Source organism: Peromyscus maniculatus, chromosome 12, assembly GCF_049852395.1.
Source record: "Peromyscus maniculatus bairdii isolate BWxNUB_F1_BW_parent chromosome 12, HU_Pman_BW_mat_3.1, whole genome shotgun sequence".
NCBI lineage: Eukaryota > Metazoa > Chordata > Mammalia > Rodentia > Cricetidae > Peromyscus > Peromyscus maniculatus.
The window spans coordinates 4,464,765-4,476,635 of record NC_134863.1 but is presented as its reverse complement, the minus strand read 5'-3'; the positions used below and the strand labels follow the sequence as shown (position 1 = coordinate 4,476,635).

The 11,871-nt window shown below is 62.2% G+C and overlaps 1 protein-coding gene across 3 annotated transcripts; it reads right to left on the bottom strand.

Annotated features, from left to right (window-relative positions):
- Window positions 1–518: 518 nt before the first annotated feature.
- Window positions 519–11,422, bottom strand: Scarf2 (scavenger receptor class F member 2). 3 transcript variants are annotated; one of them, XM_076548428.1, is made up of 12 exons: window positions 11,127–11,422; window positions 6,711–6,769; window positions 6,515–6,616; window positions 6,253–6,339; window positions 5,820–6,060; window positions 5,521–5,739; window positions 5,254–5,382; window positions 4,685–4,788; window positions 4,491–4,608; window positions 4,180–4,295; window positions 2,669–2,821; window positions 519–2,064 (listed from the first exon to the last, which is right to left on the bottom strand). In XM_076548428.1, the coding sequence occupies exons 1-12, from the start codon at window positions 11,276–11,278 to the stop codon at window positions 1,205–1,207; spliced, it is 2,340 nt and encodes a 779-aa protein (XP_076404543.1). In that variant the 5' UTR covers window positions 11,279–11,422; the 3' UTR covers window positions 519–1,204. The 3 variants fall into 3 exon arrangements, with proteins under 3 accessions (XP_076404543.1, XP_076404541.1, XP_076404542.1); XM_076548426.1 differs by having other exon boundaries at window positions 5,820–6,339; XM_076548427.1 differs by having other exon boundaries at window positions 5,820–6,339; window positions 6,499–6,616; window positions 11,127–11,264.
- Between the last annotated feature and the right edge of the window lie 449 nt (window positions 11,423–11,871).

Sequence of the window (11,871 nt, the reverse complement as noted above, 5' to 3'; positions counted from 1 at the left end):
GTAGGAACCCTGGGGGAGCACAGGTCCGGAGGCTCAGAAAGCCCAGTCAGGAGAGGTGAAGGTGCTAGGTGGGGACGGACACAAACGGCTCCAGAGAAAGCCCAGCAGGCTGTCTTCTCTCTCCCCTCTTGAAGCATGTGGTAATGGGTTAGAAAGGATCCCATTAAAGGCGAGTTACCTATGGGGGCGAACCACAGGTTCTGCGCAGTGGCACAGTGCTTGGTGAGGTCTGGCTGGGGGCTCCTTGCCCTCACCTGTCTCACCAGAAACAGTTCTGTTCCCTGTGTCCCCATATTGTCCCCTTCCGCCCCGGCCCCTGCTCAGATCCACCCTTCTTCTCAAGTGACAGCTCAGGACTGGTGGATTTAGCACACCTAGCCAACAGTTCCTAGAGACCCACACTGGGGACTCCAAGGTCCCATTTAGCTAGAGGAGTCCAGAAGATGTCACATACAGGCTCCGTAAGAAGGGCATCTTTGCCCACAACCTCAAGCAGGAAGTAATCAGAGCACAGGAAGTGGGGAGAAGCGTTTTATTAAGAAAGCTTTGGCTTGGCCCTGCTAGGAGGAACCCATCCTGGAGGCCCCAGATGGGATGGGAGCAGCCCTGCCCGGGGCCTATAAATACATCTAAGGCCACCAGAGTCGCCCCTGGGGTTCCCTCAATTGTGGGGTGGTGGGAGGCCATCAAAACCAGCTTGACAGCTGAGGGACCAGGGCTGGTGTCAGTGGAGAAGGGACAGGCGGAGCCCCCTGAGGGGCAGAGACCAGCTCTCCTCCCCAGGTTCAGGCCCGCCAGATACTCAGGAGCCCAGTCAATGGAAGCAGCCTCTGGCCATCCTCAAGAAAAAGACCCTAACAGCCATAGGCACCAGGCCCTGGCAATTGAGAGGCAGCCAAGAGGCAAACGCGCTCGCCATCAGCCAATGACGGGATAGCCCAGGCAAGTCTGCGGGCTCTCCCAGCCGTGGCCAACGAGACGCAGATAACTAGGAAAGCTCCACCACACTGCTGGTGGGAGCGAGCAGCCAGCTAAGTGTCTGTCGGGCCCGAGAGCAGATCCAACCAAGCGGCGGAGCTGGAGCCTGGGCCAATCGGACACAGCCTCGGCCGGGCCGGGCGCTAGGTGCTTGGGCCAATGAAATGCTCCGCTGCGGCCGCGGGAAACCACGCCGAGAAACGCGGTGGCCCGCGGGGCTGCGGGCCTAGGAAGCTGCGGGCGTCGCCCCGGCCCTGCTCGGCTCCCCCGCCGCCGCCTCCCTGCTCTTCTTCCGAGGCGGCTTCTGGATGGGGGTCTTCTTCCGGGGGGTCTCGGGCGCGGTCGCAGCCGCAGCGGCCGCTGCCTTCTCGGGCGCCGTGGCCTCCGACGGCGCGGACGCGCGGGCCGTCGAGGCGGGGAGCACGGAGCGCTTGGCCTTCTGCGGCGGCGGCGGCTTCTCGCGTGGTCCCGGCGGCCCCTCGGCGCGGCCCAGGCTGCGAGTCTTGTCGCGCAGCTCGGCCGCCAGCAGAGAGGCCGCCTCGGGCGCGCTGCGCGGGGGGCCCCCCGCGTCCGTGGGCTCCGAGAGACCCGGGCCGCGGCCGCGCGCTCGGGCCCGGGGCGGCGAGGCTGCGGCCGGGGCGGGGACCTCCTCGGCCGGGCCCGGGGGCTGCACCGACGTGTTGCTGGGGGTCCGTTTCCTCCCGCTAGGGCTCGGCGCAGCCACGCGGCCTGCGGGCGGCGGGGACGGTGCAGCGGTCGCGGAGCCCTGCTTGCCGTGGATCCAGGACACCTTAGGCTTGGTGGCAGGGTCGGGTGGCGGCGGTTTCCTGCGCTCGGGCGACGGAGACAGGGACAGGCCCCCAGCCTCAGCTCGGGCCCGGGCCGGCCGGGCCTCGCGCCGGGCCACACGCGCGTACAGCGCGCCCCCGGGCCCCTCCACGCTGGACGCCGAGCGCTCGCTGTCTGAGGACGCGGGGAGAGCCGCTGCCTCCTCCGCGGGCGCCGGGGTGCTCGTGGGCGCTAGGGATGGAGCGGGCACCTCCGCCGGAGCAGCAGCTTCTGGGTCTCGGCTCTCGGTAGTCGCCTCTAACAAAGGAAGGACAAGCGAGTCACAACATCCAAGAATAGCGCGCGGATCCAACCTCCACGCGTGGCCCTCCCTCCTCTGCCGAGGCCCAGCTGTCCCTGTGTGGCCCCGACATTCAGGCATGCCTGGTGCTTCGATTGCACTACCACACGCTTTGTGGGAATCCCCAGGGTGTGGGCTGACTGCTGGGGACCAGGGACACTTTTTCCAGGGCTCAGGCTCCAGACCCTGTGCCCCTCCCCCACCGCATCCCGGTCTCGGGCCACAGTCATCAACTTTAAGAGGATTCATGAGGGGATAGTCACTTGCCGAAGGTCACCCAGTGGCACCAAAGGACAGGCCAGTTCCTTCCCACTTGGTTCGTTGTTTCTGTCTGCCATTCCCTATCCGGGTCCAGTCCCAGAATGACTGACTAGGAACAAGAGGTCCCACCTACCCCTCCGTGACTCACCCCAGCAGGGCAGAGGTGTTCAGCTTTGTAGCTGCAGGCCTGTGGCCGACAGCTCCTAGTTCTTGGTCTCTTGGTGCCCTGATCCCCATGCCTCCACCTCCAGCAAGGCCTTTCACTGCGGCAGAGGGATGCCCACGCAGGGCCACACTCACCCTCGTGGGGCACGCAGTACACAGGGCCTTCGTCGGTAGTGTCGAAGGAGGAGAAGGAAGCCCTGGAGGACCACGATGGAGAGGGCTGCTCCAGCCCCGAGGGCGGCTCCAGGAAGCTGCAGTTGAGCGTGTTGTCTAGGTCATGATGGGCCACTGAAAAAACCAGTGAGGCAGAGTTCGGGGGATCCTGCCTTTCCCCAGTCTGTGCCTTTAGCTAAATGTGAGTGCAGTGGTCATGATCAGCCCCCCCAGAAAGCTGCAGGAGGAACATGACATTAAGTGAGTCACATAGATCCAGGCTGAAGAATGGGGATCCAGAAACCCAGAAGGTAAAGGGAAACATGAAAGGACCTGGGTATGCTGGTACATGACTGTAACCCCAGCACTCCAAAGTCTGAGGAAGGGGGGTCACTGTGAGCTTGAGGCTAGCCTGGGCTGCACAGCTGAGTTCCAGGACAACCTGCCCTGTCTCAACCCCCCCCAAAAAAAAACCCCAAAAACAAACAAACAGTCAAACAAACCAAAAAACCCCCGGGCTGGAGAAATGGCTAAGAGCACTGGCTGCTCTTCCAGAGGACCTGGATTCCATTCCCAGGACCCTCATGGTAGTTCCAGAGGGTCTGGTGCCCTCTTCTGGCTTCCACAGGCACCAGGAACACAAGTGGTGTACACATACACACACACACACACACACACACACACACACACACACGAAGACAAAACACCTTACACATAAAATGAGTAAAAGAATTTTAAAAGATGGCTTAAAAAACAGAAGCTGAAAAGGATGCAAGCCAGATGCAGTCAGGCAGGGGGCTGAACGAGTAGGCTAAGTGTACGGAAAACCAGAGACTCAGGCACATGTGGCCGGGAAAGGCCACCACGTTCTCCAAGTCTGGACTCTGCCTGGTGGGACTTGGGGACCCCTGGAGCACTTCAGAGTCCAAATGTGCGGGGGCCAAGACAACTGCTGGGCTCAGGCTCTCCCCCAGCAGCCTCCGTTTATCAAGGCTCAGCCCTGACACCTCTGCTCCTAGGATTCTGCTGCTAACATGAACCAAAGCACTTCCCAGCTGTCCCCTTTACCTCCCGAGGGACTGAATTATCGCCACCAGTCTTCAGAAGGAAGTTGCCTAGAGGAAGGGGCCACCTACTTGTCTGTCCTCACACTGAACATCTAGAGACTCTGCCACTAGCTCCCCTGCGGCTCTGAGTCTCAACTAGGGTCGAGACCTGCGGGTCAGGCGGCCTGCCACGCAATCATTTATGGATTCCCATGCCTCCCGCATACTCCCCAACGTCTGCCCGCACATCTAGCACTCCTTCCTTCGCTACAGCCTCGCCCATAGCAGCGTCCTCCCCTTCTTTCCCCCGGTGGCACCTTTCCGCTCCCACACACATCAAAACTCGAGGCGCCCCCACGTCTACACTGCGTCTTGCACCCCTTGACATCAGTTTCTAGAAACCTCCTGTAGTGGGTTGCCCCTGAGTCCCAGGGCCTACATTCTCACCTACGACTTTGGGCAGCTTCTGTCTGCGAAGCGGGATTCGGGGCAGCTTCATGCTGATGCGGCTGAAGCTCCCGCAAAGGCGTTGGGGTGCCTTCTTCCTTCCCAGCGAGAGTTCCCTGCGGGGGCGGGGCCTGAGCGAGGGGGCAGGGCGGGCCTGGGAGGGGCGGTCCGCTCTGGGCGGGGACAGAAAGGGGAGGGCCGGAAGAAGGGGAGGGCTGGGCCGGGGTGGGTCTGGATTCAAGAGGCACTCCCAGTCACCGAGAGCGTGAGATCTGAACCCCGCGGCGGTGGGGGCTGGCTTGGGGCCTCACCGGCGCGCCGGGTCCTTGCCCCGGCAGGCGCAGCAGCAGCCGAGCAGCGAGAGCAGCAGGCCGAGGAGCAGAGTGAGCAGCGCGCCCGCGCCCATCACACCTTTGCGCTGATTGGTCTCTGTGGGGAGCAGCGGCTCAGCGCAGGATCACGCACCCCACTTCATTCCCTGGCCCGACGTTCTTCACCCACTCACCCAGGTGGCAGGCACCGGTGACCGGGTCGCATGATTCCTCGTGACAGCTGCAGGCCTGGGCGCAGTCCACGCCATGGAGCCCGGCCGGGCACGTTACATTACAGCTGCAAAGTTTTGGGGTCAAGGAGGGCTGCTGTGGCTCTCCAGGATACTCCTCCCCCAGCACCGGCCGCCATGGGCTGGCCCCGGGTGCCCTAGTCAAGCCCCTGCTCCGTTCTCTAGAGACTGAAACCCACGCCCACCTGAGGGCGGGCACTCACTTGATAAGCACAGTCTGGAAATGTATGTGCGTGCTATCTGCAGGAGGGAGTCTGGAGGATGGTTACCAGAGACTGACTATTGTGCGAGAGGAAAAAGGAGATGCCAATCTAGACCACTGACTCGCTCTACACCCTATCTGTGCCACATCAGGATGCCACTTGGCCACTGCTGTCTGAGGGCAGCCACCAAATCAGATACCGCCCCAAAGTGCTTGCTGACACATTCCCTGGAGTACAGGTCCCTGAGGTCTGACTGGAGGCCCTAGTGTGGGGTACATATACCCTACCCCTCTCCAGGTCCCCACTCACTGAGGTCCGTGAACACCAGGGCTGCAAAGGCAGCGCCCGGACTGGAAGTCACAGTGGCCGCTGGCGCAGTCAGAGCACACGAAGGCACAGTCCTCACCGTAAGTGCCGTTACTGCACTTGGTCTCGCACCTTGGTATCAAGAGAAGAGTCGTGAGCGGAAATGTAAATCAAAGGCCGCAGGCCTACAGAACCCACCATGCAGCGCCTGCGTGGGAGCCAGGACTAGGGAGCCGTGTGTCTGGGCCAAAGCAGGCACGGGCTGCTCACCGGTCGCCGATCCAGCCCGCATTGCAGCGCGTACACTTGCCGGTGACGTGGTTGCAGGAATGCCCGTCGCGGCAGGGCGGGCAGCGGTGGCCACAACCCTCGCCATAGAAACCTGTGGCGCAGGGTTGGTCACATTTGGTTCCGTTCCAGCCTGGTTCGCAGGTCACACAACGGCCATCGGCTACCGTGCATGGCTGCTGGCCCTTGCACTGGCCACACCTAGGGAAGGGTCAGGAAGCTGGACCGGATGGAGCTCCGCTTCACCCCTCCGCCTTCCCGCTACCGGCTCCCAAGCTTACCGACGGCGACAGCCCAGGCCATAGAAGCCAGCGGGGCATGGCTCGCGACAATACTTGCCCCGGTAGCCCGGATCGCAGGCGCACGTGCCGTCCACCGGGTGGCACCGACCGCGGAGGCACTGGCAATAGCGATCGCAGCGTGCGCCGAACGTGTGCTCGCGACACTGGCAGCGGCCGCTCTGCTGCTCGCAGGGCGAGGAGTTGCAGGCGCACTGGTTGTTGCAGCTGCGGCCCCACCAGCCTGCGTGGCACAGGCAGGCGCCGGTCTGTGGATCGCACCTTGATGTAGCGCTGCAGTAGCACGCGCTAGCGCATTGCGCACCCCACCAGCCCGGCTCGCAGCGGCACGCGCCGCTCCGCGGGTGGCACGTGCCATGCTGGCACTGGCACGCATGCTCGCAGCGCGCACCCCAGCGGCGCGCGTGACACGTACACTGTCCGGTCACGTCCTCGCACTGTCCGTGCGGGTGGCAACTGCACCTCTCCTTGCAGTCGGGGCCCCAGAACTGGCGCGGGCACTCTGCAAGAACCAGGGGGTGGTGGTGTGTGAATTGTTAGCCTGCATACAGCCGACCCTCAGCTCTGCCATAGCTAGCCCCCAGAGCCAACCCACCCCCAATCTGCCTCCCTGCTTAATTTCTCTAGTTTTCCAGCCAGGCTGCCCAATATCCAATCCCACCTCGCCCCGCGCTCACTAGTGTCGCAGTTGGCACCGAAGTAACCATGTCGGCAGCGGCACTCGCCTGGCCGCACACACACCTCGTTTTCTGAGCACGTGGAATTGCCTTCACACACCGCTGCAGACAAGAAGAGCTGAGCTGCAGCGCATGCTCTTTCCACATCCGCCCTGGACCCGCCTGCCCAGGACCCCAGAAAGCCCCACTCACTCACCGATCCCACACTCATCCCCCAGCTGCCTCCAGCCAGCGCAGCAGGTGAGCACCTGGGAACTTCAAGCAGAGGAGGGACGTCTGAGCCTGACGTCCTTCCCCCACACTCCTTCCCCAGCCTTCAGTGTCCGGAATTGGGGAGGTGGTTGGACACCCAAGCCTGACGCCTGCTAGACAGTGGTGGGCAAGGGGAAGTCTATACCAAAGGAGCAAAGAGCAAGCCCCCAGGAGTTCACACCCAAGAACTGTCACCTACAGGGGCTCCTCCATCTCAAGGGTAAGAAACAGGACACAGTGAGGCCCAGAAGGGTCTGCAGTGAATACGGAGTAGGGAGCCACCTGCCTCTCAGGACCCTTGGAAGGTCTAGCACTCTCAGGGCTAGGGGTGTTAGGGACCCAAATGTGACATGACTGGGCTGACACCACTGCCAGATGGGCCGGAGGGCACCGGGATGCCCACGTGGGTCTAACACCCAGGGTGAGGGGAGGGATGATGTCAAGTGTAGACCCTGCGGAGTCCTCCAGGGGGGTCTCCTGGAGGCAGGCACCTGGGGACCCTGCTGTAGGCCAGGGGACCCACATGTGGGAGTCAAAGCAAACAGGCCCAATGCCTTCCAGACGCAGGGCGGCTGGAGTATCGCCTTGTGTTTAATGTTCTCCTCCTGTTCATTTGACCTTGCCGAGTGCATGCTGTGCCGGGGTTTCAGGGGACTGTGCTGAGGATGAAGCCGGGAGCCCCACCCCAGCAGCCAAACTTCTGACTGCAGCATTTCAGGGCAGTACATCCTGGAGAGGCCCGTTCTGAGGAATTGAGCTTGGTGTGTGCCCTTTAAGGTAGAAGGACAGTCACTGAAACCATAGCTTCCTAAGGTCCAGAGTTTTGCCTCAGTCCTAAAGAAATACAGCATTCACTTACATTTTAGAGAAAATGAGTGTGCTTCCTCTGGGGCTTGTGGACTTAGAACAGAGCAGGGGTTGGGGGCAGGTTGAAAGAAAAGCTTCATACTGCCCCAGACCAGTTTGGAGTAATAGTCATACTGTAGCCAGGCTCCAGCTGCCTCAAAAGGCCCCTGCCCAGCCAAAGAGTTCTGTTCTCCCTCAGATCAAAGTTGGGAGCTGAGGGACAGGGCCCATAAAACCGTAAACTAAGGAAACAGGCTTTGCATATTTTTTCACAAGTAAAAGTGGAAACCACAGAAAATCGAGACAGGCCTGTTTTTGCAGCCCCCATTGACCCATCCACCTTGCCCCAGGGATGCCAAGGATCCCTTCTCAGAGAGACCCAAGTCCATCAGCCCATGTCCTCTTACTTCCACCTGGTTCTAGACCAGACTCTGCAAACAGTGCTCCTTCACAGTCGCTAGGTGGCCTGCTGGGAGCCCTGCCCTCCCTGGCCGGCCTAGCACCCAGTTCTGTGGTTATGAGTGTGGTTTTAGGGCCACACTCAGTGGTGTTTACAGGTGGGGCAGCGTAAGCTGGAAAGCAGACTGCAGCAACTAGCAAAGCTGCGTGCATTTTAGAGCTTTCCTCCTGCCAGATGCATGGGTCCCGTTCTTTAAAACAAACAAACAAACAAACAAACAAACAAACAAACATACATACATTTATCCCCCCCACCACCCCCCACGTGTGTGCGCGTGTGCGAGAGAGAGAGAGAGAGAGAGAGAGAGAGAGAGAGAGAGAGAGAGAGAGAGAGACAGAGAGAGAGGAGCACATAAACCATTGTGTACATGTGGAGGTTGAGGACAACTTGTGGAAGTCAGTTTTCTCCTTCCACCATGAGGGTTCCGGCAACTGAACTCAGATCATCATGGCGGCACGTCCCTTTACCCACAGCTCAGCAGCCTCGGGTCCCACTCTTTAGCTAAAGAACCTGCAGCTCAGAGAAGTTAGGTTCCTTGCCTGCACAGGTCAATTTACAGTCAAGAGAGCAAGCCTTTGAGTGCAGCGGGACTCTCCGCAGACTCAAGCCCGTCGGGCTTCACCAAGAACAAGCCTTGCAGACAGCGACAGCCTGGCGAACTCATCCAACAGCTTACAAAGGCGAGAACCTGCTCTCTGAGCGAGTGCTCCAAGGCAGTGTGTGGCGCCAAGGCTGATGCTCTGGAGCCACTGCCACCGCTGTGTGGGACCCGCTCTCTCCCCCACCTTAGATCTGTCTGTCCCTGGTCACTCCCAGTTCCAACCAGGGAGGCTTCTGTGCCTGCCCGCTTCCCTGAGTTCCCACATGCCTGGCTCTCCACTTGCCCCCAGACATGGCTCTTCTCCAGGGAGCTCCTCCAGGCCCACCAGGTAGGAGCGATACCATGGGATCCTCTCCGGTGTGCCCTGGCCCTCAACACTAGACTGGTTAATGTAACTGCCCACTGGGTGATGACACCACAACCCAGAGAGCTCAGGAGCGTCCAACACCCATCTCCTCTGTTCTGTCTCCTCCATGCTGGGAAGCTGAGACCATGCTCACACCGGGTCCCCTGAGAAAGAGGCCTGCTTTCTCTCCCCCAGCCTCCAGAGAGCCACCCTCACCTAGCCAGCCCACCTTCTGCCCTCCTGCCTCGCAGCTCACGCTTACCTGGCTAGGTGTCCCCTCCATGAAAAGCAGCCTCAATCTCAGCACAAGGCACACCTCATGTGGCCCTGGCATCTCTTCAGTATGCGCCCCCACCCCCCAGCATCTGCAGGGCTTCCAAGGAACTTTCTAGAAGCGGGGAGGGGTGGTGAGCTGTGCCTCAAACACCCTCCTTCTGTCCTGTAGGCCTGTGCTCATCATGGCGGGTCTGCCCGATGATGCTAAAGGAAACGACACTCTCAGCTCAGTACCCGCTGCAGAGTCCTTGTACTAACAGGCCCAGCAAGCCGCAGTGGGTGCGTGCACAGCGTGATGAGCTCGCTTGCACCTCTCCCTCCTGGACCTCATTCTCTATAACCACAAGGATGGCCCAGACCTGGGTGGGCACAGTCCAGAGGCCGTTCTTCCCACAGACACCCCCAACACACAGTCACGGCAACCTACCCCCACCTCCAGCACCAGGAGCTGAGGTCCATTTAACCCTATTTTACAGAGATGGGAACAGACCCAGAAAATCCAAGTATTTGTTCAGATCCAGACAGCTGGGGCAGTCTGCCGCCAGGGTGCGAGGGCAAATAAATGCATCCCGGCTGTGGGTTACAGAGACAGCCCACCCTCTCCGAGGTCGGCCGGCGGGACTCTTGGAGGCCAAGGACTCCCCAACTCCAGCTTGACCCACCACCCTGGCCCTATCCCTCGGCCAGCCCGTCGGAGGAGGAGGAGGCCTGGTGTGGGCTGACGGCCCTCCCCAGGCACCGCCCCGCCTGCCTCTGCCGCTGCATTCCTGGGGCCGGGGAGGCCCGGGACGAGGCGGCGGCGGCGGCGATGCGAAGCAGATGGCTAGCCAGGCGGGCCCCCGCCTCCGAGGCGGGGCTCACGGCCGGGAGTGGTCTGCGGCGTCTCCACTCGATTTCGGAAACCGCGCGGTCGGCTAGCAGCCCCTTGTCTACTTGGACCCTCCGAAACCCTGGCTGACGTTTCGCACCCCCGGGGGCCCCAGCCTGGAGTGCCAAAGCAGTCTCCCCAGCACCCCAGAGGCGCCCCACCGCGGGTTCCTCGCCTCTGTGCAGAGATGACTGGAGCGCGTCGTGGATCGGGCCAGTCGACAGGTCTCGGTTTCTGCGCCTACTCCGCGTCGCTCTTCACCCTCCGCGCAGGCTCCGGGCTCCTCTGCCTTCTGGCTGGGCCTGTCCCACACGGGCTTCCCCAGCAAGATCCGCTCAGACACCCACCTCCAGGCACCCAGTGTCCGCCCCTAGGAGCCCACAGGGGTTCCCACGTCCTCCCATCACGCGTCCATCATTGTCCTCACCACTCCGGTTTCTGGTCCAACGTGAGCGCTGGCTTTCCCGTGCTCACTTCCACCACCATCCTCCTCCCACCCTGCGCCCAATAACCGAGACAAATCCGTCCTTCCAAGTCTCCAGACTCCCCCAGTGCCCAGCTCGCCCGAGGGTTGCTCCTTCGCCCTTCTCGGCCCCACTCTAGGCTCAAGCCTCTGGCTCCGGGAGCCCGTGCACATGCTATTCCTCCCCTCGGAATGCCCTGCCTTGGCTTCGAGAGTAGCTCTTTTCTGGTCTTTCCTGGCATTTTTGGACACCACACAGTGCCACTTCTGGGGTCCCACAGCACTCCGTTATCCCTCAGGTGATTTCTGGTCCAGTCGGCCCTCCGATGCACCCCGGGGGCCCAGACTCGGCCTGGAACTGAGCCCAAGTCGCGCGGGAGGCCCCGGGGGCTCGAGCGACCGACCAGTTTAGCGAGGTCCTGGATACCCCGGACCGCAATGGGGCGCCGCTACCCCCAGCCCGCTTCGCGCCCCACGCCTCGGACAGGCCCAGCTCCTACCCGGGCGCGCGGCACACGTTGCGGCCTCGCGGGTTCAACTCCTGGGGCGCCGCGAGACCCGGCAGCAGCCAGAGCAGCAGCAGCAGCGGCGGCGGCCCTCGGGCTCCCTGGCACCGCGCCGGCCCGGCCCCCCGGGACCCTGCGCCCTCCATGAGGCGCGGGGCAGGCGCGGGTGGGCGCGGGCGCGGGTGCGGCCGCGGCGAGGGCGGCCGGAAGCGGAGTGCGAGGCCGGGCGGGGGGCGGCAGGAGGGGCGCCGGGCCGGGCAGGAAATTCCACATCGGCTCCCTGATCCTGGGCCAGCGCGGCCGGCCAGGCGGCAGCGCCCGCCCCGCGCGCCAGACCCCACCCTCCGGCCGCGCCTCCGCCCCTCTGCTCGGCCCCCGCCCCCACCTGGCCACGCACGAACTCCGGGGCGAACTTGGTGGAGGCCCGCGCAGAGCTGCGGGAGCCCACGGAGGAGTCCTGGTCCGCACCTTCCTCCTCCCTCGCCAGACAGCTCTGGAGCCGCCAGGCCCGGGAGGGAAGGGGCCCCAGCGAAGGCCCTGGGTCACACACCGGCCAAGAACCCCCAGTTGTCCTGTGGTGTGCGGTCAGCATCTCCTGCAGCGTGCAAGAGACGACTAAGCAAGATGTAGGCAAAGACCCGTGGAAATGAACTGGAGGCCTAGAGAAAGGAGCTCAAGGCAGGAAATACTGGAGGTGGGAGCAGAAGGAACCAGCCACGGTCTCTGATATGATGTGGAG